Below are 20,916 nucleotides of genomic sequence, written 5' to 3'. Positions count from 1 at the left end.
TATTTATCAAGTTTTTAAAGGTGTTTAACATCCGTATTTTATTGATATTGATAATTTTGATATAATGTATAAAATAAATTACTAAAAAAACGTAATTTTATATTCAATTTATTACTTGGAAAACTTTGTTTATTTCGTACCAGTGAGCTGTAAACCAAAGGCTAGAGGGCGTACTCCAGACTGAAAAATGGCTTCTAATCTTCAAAGTCGTAACTCTTCATATATATGGCTCTTACAATGTCCAGAGCCATATAAAAGAGTTGCGACTTTGAATAGAGTAGAAGCCATGTTTGTGTCCAACTATTCCTATGTAGAGTATGTAGTTGAGTCCCTTGTTTTAAAAATGTATAACATTCGAAAGGCTTTAACTATCCAATTTAATAATAATATCAAAACAATCAATTTGTTTAAAGGTTTTTGTTAAAATAATAATAAAATTATAAAGTTACTGCAAACATGATTTTAAACAACAAAAATAGCTTTAATCCATTGAATTTCGGAACGGCTCTGGCTGTGCGCTCCATGCACGCTCTATACGCGTGCGCGTTTAGTTTGTACAGCGATTCTCTATAGTAATGCATTGTTTTTACATTTTACAAAAAAACAAGTGTCCAGCGTCTATAAACAACGTTAAAAATATAACAATAACAGAATACATAGGTATTCATCCGGGGAAATGTAAGCCCCATGGTAATGAAAAAAAAGTGACCAGGAATTTATTAGGACAGCACCAAACACACTGCGAAAGATAACGGACATGGTTACTACAAAACCCTCAAGGGAAGTCTACCAATCTATAGCCCTTTTCACATAGAATTGTGGCAATATCCCAGTAAGCAAGCCGGTATTATTGCCGGTCTAGAGCCATTCACACAGAAGGTGATATTACGGTAATTTTACGGTTTTCTCTGTGAAAAGCCACAGTGAAAAAGGCGCAATATTCAAAGATTACTGTCTTCATAAAATAGAGGTCACAGTTTTTTAGAAAAGAAAAAATGCGGGCACCGCCGATATGAAACATGCCATGCACGCACATTGTTTTTGCTCACATTGTTTTGTGTGTCCGTCATTTAGTTTTATTGGTTTTTATTTACGCTGCATACAACCTATATTTTTGCCCAACACCACTCCGTGCTAATAACTGCCTGATCATGATGGCCATTCTACAGAAACAAAATCTATTAGGCCTACAAATAGATGCGAATTTAATTATCAGAAGCTGCACGCGCACCGGAGGATGTTCCTGCTAGAACTATGCTAACTAGGGCCTAAGCTTACGTACGTTACAGCAAGTTAAATAATCTTTGGACCAACATCTGTATTATTTTTTTTCTTATTGGCTGTATTCTTCCATTTTATTATTTACACACTAACCTAAACAAATATATATATTGATATATAAATCTAATAATTTAATAGACCTAAAATAATTTCCACAGTCTTTCTCAATCAAAGAAAATGTCCCGAATTTAACCTTGGTTTATTAATGCTTCGCGTAAGCAGGCGTTATATCGTGGAATCTTTCACACAGACACAGATCGTGACGGTAATACAGTATTACTGCAATTTTACTAGGTCCAGAAACGGAAGCTGGCATTAAGGGGTTATTACACTTTCACACATAGGCCGGTTTTCACGAATTACCACAATATTACCTTCTTACAGCTCTGTGTGAAAGGGGTTCAAGGTTCTAAATAACTCAAATAGTGTTAAACCGCCAAGAGACTTGAAGCAGGTGCAGAATGTCAAACACAATGAACTTTAAAAACAGCAGACGATATCCAAAATATCATTAATTATTTTCATGGTAATGACTTCATAAAGGAGATATTTCATACACTATTAACGCATCTCATCCGTCTGTTTTAGGGATTGACCGAACATTTAGTCTTGCACCCTGTTACGTAACAAATACTGTGTATCACAACACTAACTTGATGCAAAAGGGAAAAGTGTACACCCAATAATGCTTAGCCCCATGCTTTTACATTTTGACGGACTATACAACTCGTAACGATTTTTAACCCACTTACAAGGAAACCTCCCAGAAAGTATAGGCAGCTCACAAGTAAGCGGTGCAGAATTGATTTTTGGATCGGATGAAGAAGCTGCAATAACGAAAGCTGGTAAACATTCGTTTCCATCTTTAATATTTGTTTTGTGTGAAAAATGGTGTAAAAGAATCACTTCGCAAAGAAATGATAAAGAACATATTTGATGACACAACAGGACTTATATCTTGCAAAGATAAATATGAATTCAGAAAAACAGCACTGTTTATTAACAAACGCATACAACAGGACATACCAGATTTTTTGCCATATTTCAAAAACATGTCGGAGAAAATTTTTGCTTATAAAATAAAACCACACCTTTCATCTAAGTGGATACCCATCGACTGAAAAAACAACTCATGCGAGAGCATCAATGACATTTTGAAATTAAGTGCTAATTGGACAAGCCTTAAAGTTACTGATTTAGTCAAATGTTTAAAGGATATTGTTATGTTGCAACTTTGCGAAACACGGAGAGCTATTTATGGAACCGGGAACTTCTCTTTATCACCTTGGGCTTCATTCAAGATATGCCATAAAACAGTACGACTGGGTTAAAAAGCGAAAATATGAACAAGACAAGATATTTAATGACTTTATTGACATTCCAGCAAACGATGACAAACTGACATTTCCACTGGCACCGAAAAGTGCAAGAAAACCAAAGGTTGAAAAGAACTGTTACCTTTAAGAAATATAAGACACATATTTAGAGTAGTTACCATACTATTATTGTTCAACGTTATACATGCAGTATTCATACTATGTAATACAATTATGTTAAAAAACTCTTCATATATTGCATTTTTGACAACAATATCTAAAATGTCTAATCTCATCTAATCAACACACTCAACGGTACAGTGCTGTATGTTTATTATTGTATTGAGAGTTGCATATATCATCACATTTGAGAATTAACATTCAACCTTTATTTATGTGAGTATGACTATGTTGTCAAGGGTCTATAATAGTTCACCTAAAATCTGAGCTGGATCTGCCTCATTATTTTCAGTTTCTGAATATTCTCATCAATCAAAACCTGCTTGTGCTTCTATACTACTGTCATCGGAACTTTTTGAACCATCTCTTCAAAATCTTATTTAATGTTACTAAAATAAAATTGTAATAATAATATGTTATACCTTAACCGGCTATTATAATATGTTTTACAGAGGTTTTTTATACTGCTGTACAATACCAATAGACAGTTTAATGGAAATAATAATAATAATAAAAAAATTAAATAAATAAAAATTTAAAACAAAACGAAACGCAACATAAGATAAACGCACAAGAAGATAAGCAACGAATACAACCATGGGACATAAAACTAAAATAAAACACAAGAGTAAGAAAAGAATTTTTAAAGCATTTTGTAATTATAATTTTTGTTTTATTCTTTTTTAATGAAATTGTATAATATTAAAAATATATGGTATGTACCGTACTAAAACAAAGAAATACAAATATGCGACGTGTATTGTAATGCATTTTATAAATTGTAAATATGTATGTTGTGGGTATATATGATGCATTTATGAAATTATGAATGTATGCGAATATATACACTGTGTGTTTGGGTGTACATTTACAGGGACATATTTATATATCAAACAAAGAAAATGTGAAAAATAATAAAATTGAAAAAAGATGGATAAGGCGAGAAATTTAAAAGTATAGAATTTTTACGAACATACTACTGATCTAATTATTTTTGATCAATTTGTATAAAGGATAGGAGAAAATATAAGAATATAATTGGGGGGGGGGGGAAGGGGAAATCAGAATAATATTGGAATATATAAATAAGGAAGATGTATAAATCATTGAATTGATCATTTGAAAATGAAATGAATAAAAGTAGTGGTTAACGCCACAAAAGAAAAAAAAAGAATGGGAAGCTAAAGCAGAAGGAAACAGTTATTAGCAAATAACAGAAAAAAGCTAGTACATCTACCAGAGGAATGTGGCCAATAACAGACTTCACTGTCTAGGGTAGTAGAGCTGAAACACCTAATGCTGAAGAAGAAGCCGCAACAATAGCCAGGCAGAACTTTGCATCCTCTAAAAGGAAGAAAGCCACAGAAAGTGGAGACAAAAATGCTGAAAAAAAAGAAAATAAATTTAGAAGTTGAATCTATCATTACATATTTTATAAGAATATCAATGTAAACAAAATAGATACAAAGTTAATAAATTAAAATGAATGCAAAACAAAACAAAAACGGCTTGAAGAACAAAATGTTGGCATTGTGTTTCTGCAAGAAATCCATTTTGACAATAATATAAGGCAAGATACACTGTGGAAAGGTAAAACCTATCACATCTTTGGAACAACAAATAGTATAGGAGTGTCTATCTTGTTTAGCTCTAGTTTAGATGTTAAAGGATATTAAACACAAATTTACAGACGAAGAAGGTAGAATTCTAATTTTAAGCTTCAGTTATAATGAAAAGGTAATAAATCTTACAAACGTGTACGCTCCGCTACAAAGAAAGAGAAATTTACTTTAAGAAACTGGATAGAAAAATATTTTCTCTCCGCAATGATAATCATTCATCAGGAGATATGAATTGTATTTTGCAGCATAAATAGATCAAAGAAAGAGTAAACCTATCCAAAAATATAATACCTCATCAGATATTTAAAAAAAAAATGTATGATAAAACACAACTTAATTGATATATGGAAGTAGTGCCACAGTAATACAACACAGTTTACCTGGAGGTGAAAAGATACTTTTTGTAGATTAGACTATTGGTGCATCTCTAGAGCCTCCACAAAAACAGTGATAGGCCCTCCATATTTTCATACTATCAAGCAATCTCACTTAAACCCATAAATATCAAACAAGTGGAAGGACCAGGAAAACATAATAAATATAATAGAAATCATTAAAAATAATGAAACAATTTAGGTCCAGACCTACAATGGGAATTCTTGAAAGTTAAAATAAAAGAATTCACTCGTAGATATTGTAAAAAGAAGAAAAAAAAAAGAAAGGAATACCCCAAAAAATAAATTAATTAGTTAATTAAATGTTCTTTACTCCGAAAAAAAAACCAGTTAGATGACATCTACCTCCAAGAAGCACATGGAATAGTTATTAGATCAAAATAATGTTGATAAGTGTCTTTAAGTTAAGTCTAGCATAAAGAACATGTTATTATAAATTTAAGATATCTATTTGGTAAATTTTGTTTTGTTTTGTAGATGTCGATGTCCTACACATTCCCAAGCATTCTCTACCCCAATATCCAATAGAATGGATTGTTCCACACAATCATTTCAAAAGGAATATGCATTTGAGGTATAGTATAGACATAATATCTGGAAATGAAAGTACAGTTTTCCGAAAACAATATTTGAAAATGAAAGGTATAATTTAAATGATATTAATTGGCACAGAGGTAATTTTGTGTTTTAAAGTAAAAGCATTCAGTAAGTTAGGATGGAGTCAAACTGGAGCTCCACCCAGAAAAATCTTAAAATGTTTTTTTATGTAATTTTTCCAGATCTTTCTATTTCTGGTATTTTTATTGAGTATACATTGAGCAATTTTGCATAAATAGACTTTCCCCCAATAGAGTCAGTTGTGATGTTTTTGTTGACGTGTAAACTGTGAACTGTACATTTAAACATTCTGGATGTGACTCTATATCACAGTGTGATTATGAGATTATTACTAAAATGTCAAATTTAACAAGAGAAGAACAAGAACAAGAGAAAGTGGCTATGGCTATTTATTCAATAAACCTCGGCCTACTAGGAATGTACCAATCCTGCTTGCCCTTTGCAAAAAAGCCATATACGAACATATATGATTTACATGTTTTGTGTATATTTCGTATACGACATCCACTTCGAATACAAAATATATACGTGACATACGATAATGAACACAGACATGTAAATGTGTATTAGCGGTTCTTTTATTCACTGTGATGAATTGGGAAAAACCCTATGGAATCAAAGAAAAACAAAATAAATTCAAGGTCAACCAAAGCGGTATGAAACATGGCAAAATGCTTAATCTTTATCAACCTTACCACATTAATTTATTTATACTACAGTAAAGAAAATATCCTAGTTATTAAACCACATACTCCACTATATACGTGAATCAATTGTACACTCACGCCGATAACAATAATTTTAATGATAAAGTAACGCTAGATATAATATGTACTGTAGGATATAATGTAAAAAAATACAGATTAAAGCAGTAAGAAGCCAAGTCACATCCATATGAATAGCCGGAGTACTGTGGCCCACATAGGCATTTATTAATGCTCTTGGATATTCAGTTAATATACTTTAAAATAACTTTTAAAAAAGTACTATACAAATACTATAACACTACTATTACTAATGCTAACATAAAACTATTTATAAATTCACTATACTTAGGCCCTGTTCAGACCCATGGCATTAGACCGTTTTAATGTGCTACGCTAAAAGAATGTGTGCCTGAACAGTTGGGGATTAGCGTACAACACGTCGTACGACTCTTGTAGCGTTGTAGTGGTCGGCTAGCTATATAAATTACGTGAGCCAATCTGTAGTACATACATACATAAGCATAGGCCTGCCGCAGACAGAGGCGGCATCCTATCTATAATAATATAGGCCTAATGAGTAGGCTAGCCGATGCTAGTTTCGTCTTCAATTCAATCACTAGATGGCAATGCACAGCGTACAAAATGCCGGTGATAGATAGGACTTCAGATTACAAGAGGAAAAATTAATGCACAAATCTCTGATATCTTCATGTGTTATCTAAAAACTCAACCAAAACCCGACGAAATTGAAGGATCCACGAAAAAAAGCCATGTGGATATCCATCCACTAAAATTCCCAATAAACAACACAGAGTTGATGGCTGTGATTGGCCAGATTCCAAAAAAAATGTCAATCCCGGTCACACTAAGGTCTGGGTAGCACGTCTGGGTTGAGTTGCCTAGATTGAAATCAATTTCAAGCCAGGCGCGAGTCGATCCACATTCGGTCACATTACAAAAATCTTAATCGCGGTGAGTCGCGCCAAGCTGTAGTGTGACCGTAGCCTAAACAATGTGACCCTGAACAACCTAGGTACTGCACATTAGTATGAGTAGTATTATCACCCTATATGATTCTAATACAGTACAATGTAATACAATAATAATAAATAATTACTTAACTAATGATTAATCAATGCATATAATATTTATTGATCATATACAAATTACTAATGATTTATCGACTCGATTGTATTTCAATACAAAGGCTCATACTACATTACTGTAGATGAGTTTTGGAGAAATAAGGAATTTACATCCAACCCATCATTCTCAACTAGGGACTAACTATGCGCAATATCCTTTACTTCAACAACTTAACCTAATTAAAGTTTGTAAAGTTGTTAAAAACATAAAATCATAGTAATATACATACGACTATTGGTCACTACTGATAGCTTAACCTTTAAATTAATAATCATATTAATAAAAATAATAAAATTAAACATATTGACTCACCCCAGCTGGAATTCAGTTGGTTTAAATGAATTCTACAGAATAAGGTACCTATGCTGAGCACTGACTGGTAACGAGGTACAAGTATGTCCCATTTACATTCCTAGAGGACATTGGGTTATCCTATTTCCTGCAAAGGGTTATCACTGTGACAGGATTCCCCTGCTACATGTAGACATCCTTGGCTACATCAAATTAAACAGTCATATACTAAAAGTTAAAGTTCGAATTATACCTAGTTATAATGATAACAAAATGTATAGATGGTGACTGTTGAGACAACATCTGCATAAGTAGAAGATGCGCCTTGCTAATTTCTGCAAGGACTTCCTCTGCGATCGGTGCCTTGCCTTGAATCCGTCGCGAATGCCGTGGTTCATCTAACTCGACTTGGTTGTATGGTGACAATGAAGTTGGTTTCCGTGGACATTGTCGTCGCAGTAGGATTCGTCTGCGGTTGGATGATATCGTTCATTGGTGTTGGTGAAGCTGAAGTTGGATTGGTCGTTGGTGATATTGGAACAGCTATCTGCTCTCCTGCTTTGTCAAAAGCAGGTGGTGGATTGATATTTCCGGCACTCCAATGATAACTTCGTAGACAGTGTCTTCCTCCTCAGCAACTTCCAGTGGTTCGGGATTGATACTGTAGATGGTGGTTTGCATGGTGATGGTTCTATTTCAGGTTCCTTCACCGGCTGAGGTTGAAAAAACTCTACTAATTTTTTGCTATGCAACAGGTCACGTCAGTTTTTTTAATATCTAATGCTGCTTTCTCTGAATTGAATGCAGACTTCAGACGATGATGATTGGTAACCCATTCTTCGTTGGTGTCATCTAACCCTAACAGGTGGTCAATGAGTAACGTCCAAAGAACAGGTAATGCGGTTTATAGCCGGTTAATGAGTGTGGTGTACAATTGTAAGCATATACAAATTCAGAAAGAAACCTGTGCATTTACGTTTCTTGTCAGTGTGAAGTCTATCGTGCATCATGCGATTAAAACGCCCACACTGGCCATTTCCCTCAGGGTGATATGGTATAAACTTGTACATAATTCTTTGATGATCTTGCTCTCAAAGTTTCTGCCCTGATCGCTTTAGATTCTCATTGGTATGCCATAACGCACAAACCAGTTGTTTACCAACAATTGAGCGCCGGTTGTTGCTTTTTAATCTTTCGCTGGAATGGCTTGGGTGAACTTGGTGGACACATCTGTTAAAACAAGTACGTTCTCTATTCTGTTGCTGCTTGGTTTTAGACCGGTAAAGTCAATGGTGACTATCTCGAGAGGCTTCTTCACAAGCATTGAACTCATAGTTGGCCGTAGTTTCTTCCCAGCCTTTGACAACATGCAGCGTTGACATTTGTTACAATATTCACAGGTCACAACTAACAAAAAACTATTTTACTGTCAGTTTTTATCCGATTCTCACCAAACTTAGCCATAATGATCAATGACTCATCATATAATTGTGGTTAAATTTTGAAGGGTCAATGTCAAAGATCAAGGTCCACAAAAAAAAAGAAATAAAAAAATAATTAAAAAAAAAAAACCTCAGTGGGACTTGAACCAGCGATCTCAACTGTGAGAGGCTGGATACATAACCATTACACCAAACTTTCATCCACAAGTCAAGTGTGCAGTTAGCCTATTTTACACTTAGAACTAATAAAAAAAAATTTTTAAAAATATATATATTTTTCCGGGGACATTTTATGTAGAGGAATTTTACAGTAGGCGGAGGTTTGTACTCTCGGAGTACCCTCTAGTTATTATTATTATTATTTTAGGGGTCATTGTGAGACAAGTTTTACTTCTAATTTTGATCCCTAAGAATGGTCTTATATTAATTGTTGATTATTGTTTATTGTTAAAATATTGTTTGTTATAATTATATTGTTTGTAATGACCATCTTAAATAAATGTTTATTGAAACTTGAAAACCTTTAAATATAGTATTACAATACTGTAGTAAGTTATAAGTTGTGTATAACAAAAAAAAAAACATTTTTTCCTTCATTAGTATAACAAATTTTAACAATACTGTAAATACATATTATCTTGCATATCCATTACTTAAAAGTAAATAAATACTGTAGATAATACTAGTAGGCCTACACCTGACGTTTTTAAAGCCTGGTGTTGCTTTGTTTTCAGGTTTTTTTAAAACCAACGACAAGACTCTGCAAATATAAAAAGAAAATGGTTTGACTTTTTTAATGATGTTGTCATTTGTATTTGTTTTAAGAACATTTCTGTGCAGATGATTTTTAGAAGATAAGGAAACTACACAGATTTTGACCGACCATTTTCATGCATAAAATCATAAATAATACTAAACTACCTGATCATAAACAATAAAATACAATTAGTTGGAGAATTTATAGGCCCATTGCGTTACGAATGTCGAAAAATATTGTGCATTAGCCATACATGATTTTGGTATTCTAGTGTGTAAAATAATATATAATTGTTTGATTAGTGATCCGCAGCTGTACGGCAATGGTTCTGGGAAATTGAACATTTTTTTACAGGAATGGTGGGGTATGTTGGTCAATACAACCTGAGGGAGTAACGCCCCTACCCCGGAATATGCACAGTACTATAGTTTAGTTTAGGATTATATTTTTGTCCTATACATCAGTAGGCCATGGACTTTGTTCTGAAAGAAAAGTTGATTGTTTGATTTAATTGATTAATAAGCTACTACAGAATGAAAACTGAATCCACTCATAATCCCATCATCAAAACATTCATGTATTTAATACCCTTAATAATTAAATAGAGCATTTCATACTATATCTTACCTTACACTAGGTGTTTACTAGGCCTAATGATTGCTAAACAAATAAAATTGATAATAAATCATTATTTCTTAAAATTAATAAATAGAATATCAATTAAAACGTTATGTCAAAAGTCAAGCAGTGTTTTTTGTAAGAAATATTCTAAAAATAAATCAGTTTTCTGTACATGTCATATTTTTCCCGTTTTTTTTTTACTTTCAATTTAACATAAAGCTGAGAAAGTCTGACTGAAGCATTACTGTAGATTTTCTTTATGTTTTATGAATAGTAATTCTTTTTTTTTTATCAGATGGCCTGTTCAAATATCCGTTATGGAGAGGGAGTAACACAAGAAGTTGGGATGGTTAGTATACTCTAAAAGAATTCTTTTTTATTAGGTTATTAAAGATACACTAGCAGGTACCCGTCCAATGGATGGGTATCCTCATTTGTAAGGTTCGGGAATCAAAAAGATAATAGAGTAATATAGTACAATGCAGTATACACAAATCTATAAATGGATGTATAATGCCGAGAGGTACATTGCCTTTATATTAGAAGGAAGATAAAGATAAATGCCAGTGTCTATTTTGTTTTGTTTTAAATACAAATGTACAGTTCGCAAATAATAGTAGTGCTCACTGTAAAATGAATGTTTGAAAAACATGCAGTCACAAAAAAACCCAGAATCTTGTTAATTAACATAATAATTTGTAATATACATTTGTACTATATCCTTGTTCTTGTTTTGTTTGTGTAAATATATTAAAATAATAGATGTTTATTATTTTATTGATTAATATTATCATGTTTGGTATTGGACATAATTCTGCATTTCATAGTGGTCTGGTAAATTGTCATGTTTTGTAAAAGCTTCCAAAGTATGTTAATATTATTTCCAGCTGGAGAACAGTGACTTAGTTGAATTTAGTTGAATATTCTTGCAGTATCCTGTTGTTCAGTTGTTGCATGGAGTAAAGAATTTACTCCATGGTTGTTGACTCTCTTGATTTGTGGTGGTAAGAATGTTTGGTGGTTTGTCTTTAAGATGAACAACAATGTATGGCCTAATTAGAAAGAAGGAAATATGATTACAACTTCATCCTCCTTGTTGTACCTCCTTGTAGGCCTACACCCCTTGAAAATAAATTACATAAAACGTAATGCAAAACATAATGTTAGCATAATGTACTTTACAATATTTCATTTCATAAAATATATGATATGAAAAGCCTCTCTTAGTCAGACATTATATCGGCCTAAAAGTGGGCCGAATTGTTCCGTCACACCTGGGCCGAACCATCTCGCATTTAATTATTAACTATTGCCTACATACTATAGCAGCTTTGGAATATTAATTAGTAAGAAACATAATCTAGCCTAGTGTTATCACTGCATTTTGTGTTTGGAAAAATGGTAAAAAAGGTGCTCAATCTTATCATGAGGAAAAAGGTAAATGGTCCAAAGTTGATCTGTCAATTGCTTGGGTAAACAATCAATGTGTCAATATTAACTTAGAAGGTGCAAATATTACAGTGCTGTACTGTAGTCAGTACAGCAAGGTTTCAATTGATTTCAAACCTGTGCATACAGAAAAATTCTCTGAAATTTACTTAATAACCTAAATTTACGAATATTCTCAAATACAAACGCTACCATACGTATTGAGGGGTTTTACTGTACTGTAGTATTAACAAAAGAAATATATCACAGTGTAACAAAAACAATATTAACTAGATTTAATTCGTCACTATGACGAATTATAGGTTATATGCATTTGATTAAAATAAAGATAATTTATTTGTAAAAGATATATTGATTGATTGATTTTCTCAGAATCTTTAATTATTTATAATATATGCTAGGATCTTGCTAAGGCAAATACAATAGCCGGTATCGCAATCCGATCAAAGATCCCTCTGCGTATAATGTCATAAACCACATTTGTTACACAATAATAAAGACATAAGTTTCATTTTATTTAGATTTCATTATAAATCATGTGTATAATCTATACACTAAGAATTGAACAAACAATACAAATAATTTAAAAAAATCTTATTTTGTTTCGTTACCCAAGGTGAGGCTCGATCTCGGTACCTTGAATGCCATAAACACGAGCACAGACCACAGAGCCATACACAACTTACTAAAACATGTAGAAAGATTCCTCCGTGTATTTACTATTCAGTAGCCACTTTGGTGCAGATACATTATTACATACCGCAAAAATAATTTATTACTATGATGACATCTTTAAAAATTTAAAAAAATGATGCACTGTCAAACTATATACTTTTAACTTTAATATATGAACTTCTTAAGAAAGAAAGTTAATGTTAAGTTTGTTATTTCAGCCTAAGAAAATGTCAAAATTTGTTTGATTGTCGAAATTAATTTTTTTTTAATTCAATATGCAATTAATGATGACTTAATCAACTTTTGTTCTCTTAATTTGATAATAAATCATACATATGATACATACACTTCAAGAAAATGAAATAAAAAATAGGTGTTCCCCAGCATTCTGACGATATATATTAATTTTAAAATTTAGCATATTTTCACTATTTTGTTAACTTAAACGTGCGTAGCCTGTCACTTTTGACGTGCTTGTATAACGCAATTTTGAGTTGAAAAGTGAATCAAATATGATGATATTATTAAAGAAAGGTTGTAAAACAGAAATCGGGCAAAAATAGTGCGCATTAAGGTTTAACGCGCAGTGCGCGTGCAAAATTCTGCGCACTCGTGGCAAATTTTAAACGCTTAAAATTGCCTGAAACGTACTCTAATTTCATCGAAAATAAATTTTGACAATTTTAAAACTTTAAGCGCGCGTACGCATGCGTTATATGCGCTACGCACGTAATTATATTGCCATATGATGAAATATGACCTGAAATTTATGAGTACCAAATTTTGTTTAAAAGTGATTCATGCTTGTGAAGATATGATTACAAACGTGATTTCATTAAATCGCGCGTAGACCGCGTAATTTATGATTGCGCACCGTGAAAACATAACCACATCGATTCCTGGCCATAAGGAATATACTCTAAAAAATTGACTTAGCTAGATGAAACTGATGCCAAGATAATTCACGGACAAAATAGTGCTAAGGAAAGAATAAATAAATAAAGATCATGCATATCATGCATATAACCTAATAAGTGTTCTACAAATGTAATATTCTTCTCATAATAGTTATAAATCAGAAGAAAAGGTGAATGAAACACCGTAATTGATATAATCAAGTGATAAATACAGTAAACAATTGTATCAAAATGCTTGGTACATTTTAGCAGTCAATGAATTCTAGTGCAAACCGAATTGTGTTTGTGTTAAGCCTTGTCTACACTATCAAACTTTATGTGTCAAAAAAATGTGATGTGCCCATATATAGTATGCTATGCTTAAATATGGTAGTGATATGACATCCAAGTTCTTCTTTATAATACAAAATTGTTAGTATTTTGCAATTTGTTCAATATCCTATTAGCATAGTTTATATCAATAAACAAGTTATAGATTGTGTGTCTATCTTGACATTTTATATTCCAATACCCATATTAAATTGAGTAAGAAAAACATTTAAACAAATATTTTTTTATTTGCTTTTTTTTCAGGACTTTAAAAACCTTGGTGCTAAGAATATTTGTGTTGTCACTGATAAAACGGTAGTTTATTTTGTGTTATTTTATAATAAATTTGAATTATTGCCCAAGAAAGTGGTGATAGATTTAAAATAACTTTGCATGACCAGAAGAGTATCTAAAAAATTCCAGATACAGTACATGATTCCCAATGAGTTTAGAACTGCTGTTCACTTCTAATTGTATTAACATTAAATAAAGGAATGTTTCACTTAAACCAATCACTGACTATACATTATTAATGTTTTTTTTTGTATATTCCTACTACATGTACCTTACTATTTTAGATTAGTAAACTTCCCCCAATGAAGACAGTTATGGACTCTCTCCAGATTCAAAGGCTAAACTTTCAAGTGTTTGATGATGTCAGAGTGGAGCCTACAGATATTAGGTAATTTAATTAGTGATCTTTTTTGTAAAATTTGATGTGCGCAAAATCATTTTGAAAGTTTGTGTTCTTCATGCTATGATAAATATATTACAATTTTTTTCATGAACTCTAAATGTTAAATAATATGCCACACATGCACATCAAACTGGTGTGTTTTAATGCCAATTTGTATAAACATTATGCGTATTCTTAAATTTAATTTATAAATTTTACCTACAGTACTGATAGCATATCATGTTCCATAACCCGCGGTTGTTGCATGTGTAAAAAAGTGTAATTGCCGCGTGGCTGTATTTTCTGTGTGGACATCATTCAGCTTCGAACTGGTAAAATAAATATGAAACTTGCGGTGCGACGCCTGCGACAACAACACACTTGGGTATCAGTATTGTTTAGGCCACCCATTAATGTGTGTAACAAAGTTTATTTTCCAAGGTACCCTCCAGGATTACAGCAAAGTCAGATCAAAATTGATACTAACAGTAGAAAATATATATAAATCCAAATGCAAATTACTAACAAAAATGACAATGCTGTGGGTATCAGCAGTGGCTGGATATCAATGGAGATACAAAAATAAAGCGAAAAGCTAATGAATCAAAACGGTAAGTAAAACAGCCAGAAAAGTTAGCAAAGCTTTCAGGCAACACTAGCCCTTCATCAGTGCAAGAGAAAGGTACTTGGAAAAAGATAAAATTATCCCTCCAGGATTACAGCAAGTCAAATCAAAATTGATACAAACAATAGAAAATATATATAAATCAAACGGCAAAATACTGAAAAAATGCCAATGCTGTGGGTATCAGTGGCTGGATCTCAATGCAGAAACAAAACAAAAAGCGAAAAGCTAAATCAAAACGATAAAGTAAAACAGCCAGAAAAGTTAGCAAAGCTTTCGGGCAACTCTAGCCCTTCATAAGTGCAAGTGAAAGGATTTATATATATATATATAAAGAGTCGCTATCCAATCGAGTTTGAACAATACCATGAAAGCTCCAGTGGTCTAATGGTTAGGACATCTGCATATCAAGCAGGCAGTCCGAGTTCGAGTCTCGGTTGGGGCGACTTTTTCTCATTCTCACAGATTTCCTCATCTTTATTGTTTCAAATTAATTAATTAAATTTCAGTATATCACCGGGTGGTTTAGAATTAATGTTCTTTGCCTGATTTGTTTATTATATATATATAGTATTTATTTTTACATAATGTATGTGACTTTAAATTAGGTTGAAAAAACGTAGCTGTGGCTATAGTGGCTTTAATGAATAATTAATTTGTTAATTTTTTAGTTTCAAGAAAGCAATCTCATTTGCAAGGCAGGGTAACTTTGATGCATATTTAGCAGTTGGTGGTGGCTCTGTTATAGATACTTGCAAGGCAGCTAATCTGTATGCCTGCAACCCTGAATCAGAGTTTCTTGACTTTGTTAATGCTCCTGTTGGCAAAGGAATTCCTGTTATGGGCTCAGTTAAGCCCTTAATTGCAGGTAAATATAGATTGCATCTGTTGTAAAAAGTTTTCAAACAATGTGTGTACTTCTGATTCAAAGTTGCTCATTTTAATGCTGCTGGACATCTAAGGAAAAGTTGAACAAATTTGGGTTCAGCTTTAATCCAGAGGACCTATAATAGATTCAAAATAGGCATGATTTTGATAATATTTTGTAACTTTTTGTTCATGTGCAAATTTTTTAATTCAATGTGTTCATGTGACGTGATTTAAAGTTGAAATGGTCTTAATGTAGGAAAGGCTAGAAAAATATTATTCATGTGAAAAACATGTTTCTCTGTACTCACAACACCCCCTCCTCCTCCCCCCTTCCTGCCTACGCCCCTGGTTTTGCTTTCATGATCGATCAAAAGTGGGTGTTACTTTGAAGTGTTTTGGGTTTTGTATGCTTAATTGCAAAATTCTACATCATACTACACAGTTTCTCGAACAATGACATTTCTTGTTGGTGATGAAGCTATAGGATCCATTTAACATATTTTCTGCTTTGGTAATTCATCATGGACAAACAAATCCCGACTGTTGCATGTAAAGTATCTTTTCCATTGGACTTCAACTCAATACCATCTGATGAATCTGAATCATTTTCCTCGGTTTAATTTTAAAATGAGTGTTTCGCCTAACTAGAGTACTGTATGTACAAGCGTTTACAATGTACATGGCGCGAGAATGTGAAATAATGTCACTTTTACCCCTTTCACACACTCCAGGGTTTTCTGACCATTCAAAATGTTAAAAAACTTCATTCCATAATTCTATTAAAAAAAATAGAACCAAATTTATCAAGTACATTTGAAACTTCAAGAATGCTAATGTAGAACATTCCATTAAGTGGAAAATTATAAGAAAATGTATGCCTTATTCAAATGTTAGCAAATGTTGCAATTTATGTATGTTTGGAAAATATATACAGTACAGTATCCGCTGCTAAAGCCTGGTTTCCATAAAATCGCTACACGACAAAGCGTAGCGATTCTATGGAAACGCCAGAATTTATCGGGGATCTAGTACGCGAGCGCTAAATATTCTTTGGTACGCGTATACGATTCATCGCCGACAAAATCGGCAAAGTTGAACATGGTTGAACTTTGCCAAAGTTGAACATGGTTGAACTTTGCCGATTTGACTGCGATGAATCTGCCTTCCCGATTGCATCAGCGACATCTGCGCATGTAGCGATTTTAATGGAAACGCTGTAGCGATTTTAATAGAAACCAGGCTTTACATGGGCTCAAATCTAACCCCTAGCCATCAGCGCAAGCTCAGTGGTCTAGACGTATGAATGCCAGGGTAGTGATCTGGAGGGTTTGAGACAAGCTTGTAGTGAATATTAAGTCATCTTAGTTTATCTCGTATCATTTTGTTTTATATATGTGATTGTTGGATGTACAAGAGAAAGTTAAACACCACACTCTCCTATTCAGAATTATTTGTTTAATTTTAGTTCCAACAACTTCTGGTACAGGAAGTGAAACCACTGGAGTTGCAGTATTTGATCATACAGAATTGAAAGCAAAAACAGGTATGCTATAAAACATTTTTATCAAGTGAATTGTTGAACTTTTTTTTGGTCTTTTTTTATCAAATGTATCGTCATCATCATTTAAAGCCTATGGGTCATGACCCATTGATTGGGTTGCAAAAAAAAAATTGATTTCCAATGCTGACATTTTATATCAATTATACACTGATGTGAAATGTAATCAGTTTTGTAGAATCTATAAAACTGATCACATTTTACATCTACAGTTTTTTTATTTGAGTAGCGTACACACAATTGGGAACAGACAACAAGGCGCATGGGCGCATATAATAGTTCGTTGTTAAAATACAAGTGGGGAATTTCTTTGTAAATAGGACATGGATTTAATCACCTACTAGCTGGTTCTATGATGATAGTTTTCTGTAATTTGTAAAAGAGTGTAACTGAAAACTGCTCATATTTTAAAACCTTTTAAAGTTTGTAATTACTGACAGCCTTTTAAAAATGAGGCATACATGTCGGCTTCTATGGAAGCATACACACCAGCCTCACAGGTGGCAAACACATCCGCCTAACAGAAAGCATCCAGTCTGCGAAAATATTTTACCCAAAGACTTTCCCTGAAAATCCGAGAGAGGGCGTCCCATTTTAGAGAGCATTATTATGAATATGCATCATATTTCATCTGCTATGCGCTCGCCCTCTGAATGAACTTTTTAATACGCTTTCCATCGAGCTGTCTGTGTAGTCGAATGGATTAGACTGTGGACTTTGCATGTCGATGTATGGGTTTCGAATCTCATGACCAACTTCTTTTTACTTTATAGTGAGAGAGATTATTTAGAGGATTAGGTTTAGTTATATTTAGGAAGTAGTTCTATCTTTCATGTATCTTTCAGAGAAAGTCTTTGGGAAAAAAATTTACACATCCAGGCCTACTAGGAGTCTGAGGGGGATGATATGTAGACTCCATCCTCCAAGGAATAGGCCTAGATGTGTTTTTATGCATTGACAACAATGTGATATAATAAATGCATATTTGAGGGCGCTTTGCTGCTGCCTTGGAAATTTTGCTCTCCAGCTTTCTTTTTTTACTTTCTGTCTGTATTTTTACGTCTTGATTTTGTATTGTGTCGAGTTTTGTGAATATTTTGTTGTTTTTATGTTTATATCATCGATGTATGGTGATGTTTTGTTGGATCGCTACTCATTCTACTGATTTTTTAAGCTTAGCCTCGACTATTACTTGCTTCTCTAAAAGTGTACCTCTGGACCATTGTGTGCAACTGGTACCCAGCTAGCTGGTCATTCATGACGATGCTACGGTATTCCATTGCTGACTTAAAATCATTCAACCAGGATAAATGTTTGTTCAATTATCCTTCTTTTTTCATTATTGCGAAGGAATATACAAAGGAAGCTAAGAGGGTCTTGTGGAGGCAGAAATAGAAGTCGTAAAATGGTCATTCTTGGTAATCGGCCTAGACGGGTGAATAGTCGTAAAGGAGAGGTGACGTATAAAAATCTAGTGTCTATTGGAACAGTTCGTATACTAGTGATATAGCTAGTGATGCATGTCCGACAATATATCTTGCTAATGCAAGATCCATAAAAAATAAATTAGACGAATTTGAATTGACATTAAATAAGAAAAAAAATTGATGTTGCCGTATTGACAGAAACATGGCTTAGTGACACGAAAAATAACTCTGCAGACATCCCATTCAGCATTGCGCAAAAAATAGAAATAATAAGAAGGGCGTAGGCGTGACCATTTATTATGATGGTATTATTGTTGTTTTGAATGCCTTTGGAAGAAAGAAGAGGAAAGCCATTTTTATTTTGGTGGTATAAACTTTCCGCTCTCTGCCTCTGTAGGTGATACCCTCGTCAGTCATATAATTGACACCATTGATATGATACGTACTGTGGATACATATACACCAATTATTGTGCTTGGTGATTTTAATCATTTGAACACTGCTGACCTGGAGATGCGTGTGGGACTGTCCCAAATGATTGATTTTCCTACAAGAACAAATTCAATGCGTGACCAGGTGTTTATGAACTATCCAGAACTATGTAATTCCCCTAAACCCCTGAATTAGCCCCACCGATTGCTAATATTTTTAATTGTGCCCTTAATGAAGGTATCTTCCCTAGCTGATGGAAAAAAGCTACTGCCATTCCTATTTCTAGAAGTAGAAAATGTCATAATGACCTTAGGCCTATCTCTTTTACCCCATACTAGCTAGAGTATTTGAATCCTTTTTAGTTAAATGGGTGGTTGAAGATATTACAGCTAAGTTAGATTCTAGAAAATTTAGAAGTAGAAAAAAATCTTCAACCTCTCATTATCTCATAAACCTGATTGACATAGTCCTTAAGGACCTTTAATGCGATGGAACATATGTTAGCCTTTGCGCAATTTATTTTACAAAAGCTTTTGATCACTCGATTCTTATTTAAAAAATTAATTAACATCGGGGTGAGGTCGTCTATTGTCCACACCATCTGCAGTTTACTCACTGATTGTACCATGAATACCAGATATGCAGGGTGTTTATCAACTGTTAGTGACATTACTTGTGGTGTCGCTCAGGAACTAAACTTGGCCCTGTGTTATCCTCTAAATGATGCTAGTGTTGGAAGCTGCAGAAGGTGGAAATACGTCGACGACCTCACCCTAGGTGAGGTTGTTAAAAAAATGCTAAACCTGTGATGCAGGAAATGCTTGATGATCTTAATGTGTGGTGCAACAAAAATAATATGATCCTTAAGCCTTCCAAATGCCATGTGATTTTGTTGATCTTACATGACCCACCTTTATAAATGGTCGTGGACCACATGAAACTTCTTGGTTTCACCATTCAATCTAATTTGAAATGGGATCTCAATACTGATTACTTATTTAAATGAGCTAAGCATGCGAATGGTAGGGGAAGGCTAGTTACTAGCATTCGAATGCTAGTGGGTGAATGCTACACTAGCATCCGAATGCTAGTGGGTGAATGCTACACTAGCATTCGAATGCTAGTGGGTGAATGCTACACTAATACTATGCAAACTAGTGAGCAAATTAAATGTTATCAGAGAAAATGCTACATAGCATTTAAATACACTACAATATTGTAATGGGAAAATTCAGGGTTGCAACAAAACAAGTTAAAACTCTCATCAGACTACAGTATGTTATGATGTTAAAGTAGGACCTAAAATAAAAGGCAATTCAACACAATATTCGGACATGTTAAGTACAAGGCCTTTTTACTTTAATTGTTTCGATATATAAATAAGATGCTTCATTTATCATCTAATGGGATAGGACATTTCCCCGCTGAGGTCTTATGACCCACATACCCCTACCATGTTTAATTATTTCTTTAGAAGTACATCTATTCAATTGTTTATTTGTTGTTCAAGCAACTTGCTTCTACTTTAGCAGTAGTACTGTCAGTATAGCAGATAAAGCTGAATTATGCACTATTTTCTAGTCTGTAGGAGGGTAGTTAGTT

General features: G+C 33.4%; 1 protein-coding gene across 2 annotated transcripts in view; it reads left to right on the top strand.

Annotated features, from left to right (window-relative positions):
- The window catches only part of LOC144840164 (hydroxyacid-oxoacid transhydrogenase, mitochondrial-like), a 41,525-nt gene that overhangs the window by 314 nt on the left and 20,295 nt on the right, over window positions 1–20,916 (top strand). Inside the window, exons 2-7 of one of the 2 annotated variants that reach the window (XM_078695877.1) lie at window positions 5,272–5,368; window positions 10,672–10,725; window positions 13,991–14,041; window positions 14,305–14,408; window positions 15,699–15,895; window positions 17,363–17,440. In XM_078695877.1, the coding sequence (XP_078552003.1) occupies window positions 5,272–5,368; window positions 10,672–10,725; window positions 13,991–14,041; window positions 14,305–14,408; window positions 15,699–15,895; window positions 17,363–17,440 (581 nt within the window). The remainder of the gene's footprint in view (window positions 1–5,271; window positions 5,369–10,671; window positions 10,726–13,990; window positions 14,042–14,304; window positions 14,409–15,698; window positions 15,896–17,362; window positions 17,441–20,916) is intronic. The other variant, XM_078695878.1, reaches the window with a different exon arrangement.

The sequence above is a fragment of the Antedon bifida genome, chromosome 4 (assembly GCF_963402885.1).
Source record: "Antedon bifida chromosome 4, ecAntBifi1.1, whole genome shotgun sequence".
NCBI classification, from domain to species: Eukaryota; Metazoa; Echinodermata; class Crinoidea; order Comatulida; family Antedonidae; genus Antedon; species Antedon bifida.
Note: the sequence above shows the minus strand (reverse complement) of the source record. Positions and strands in the feature narration are given on the sequence as shown.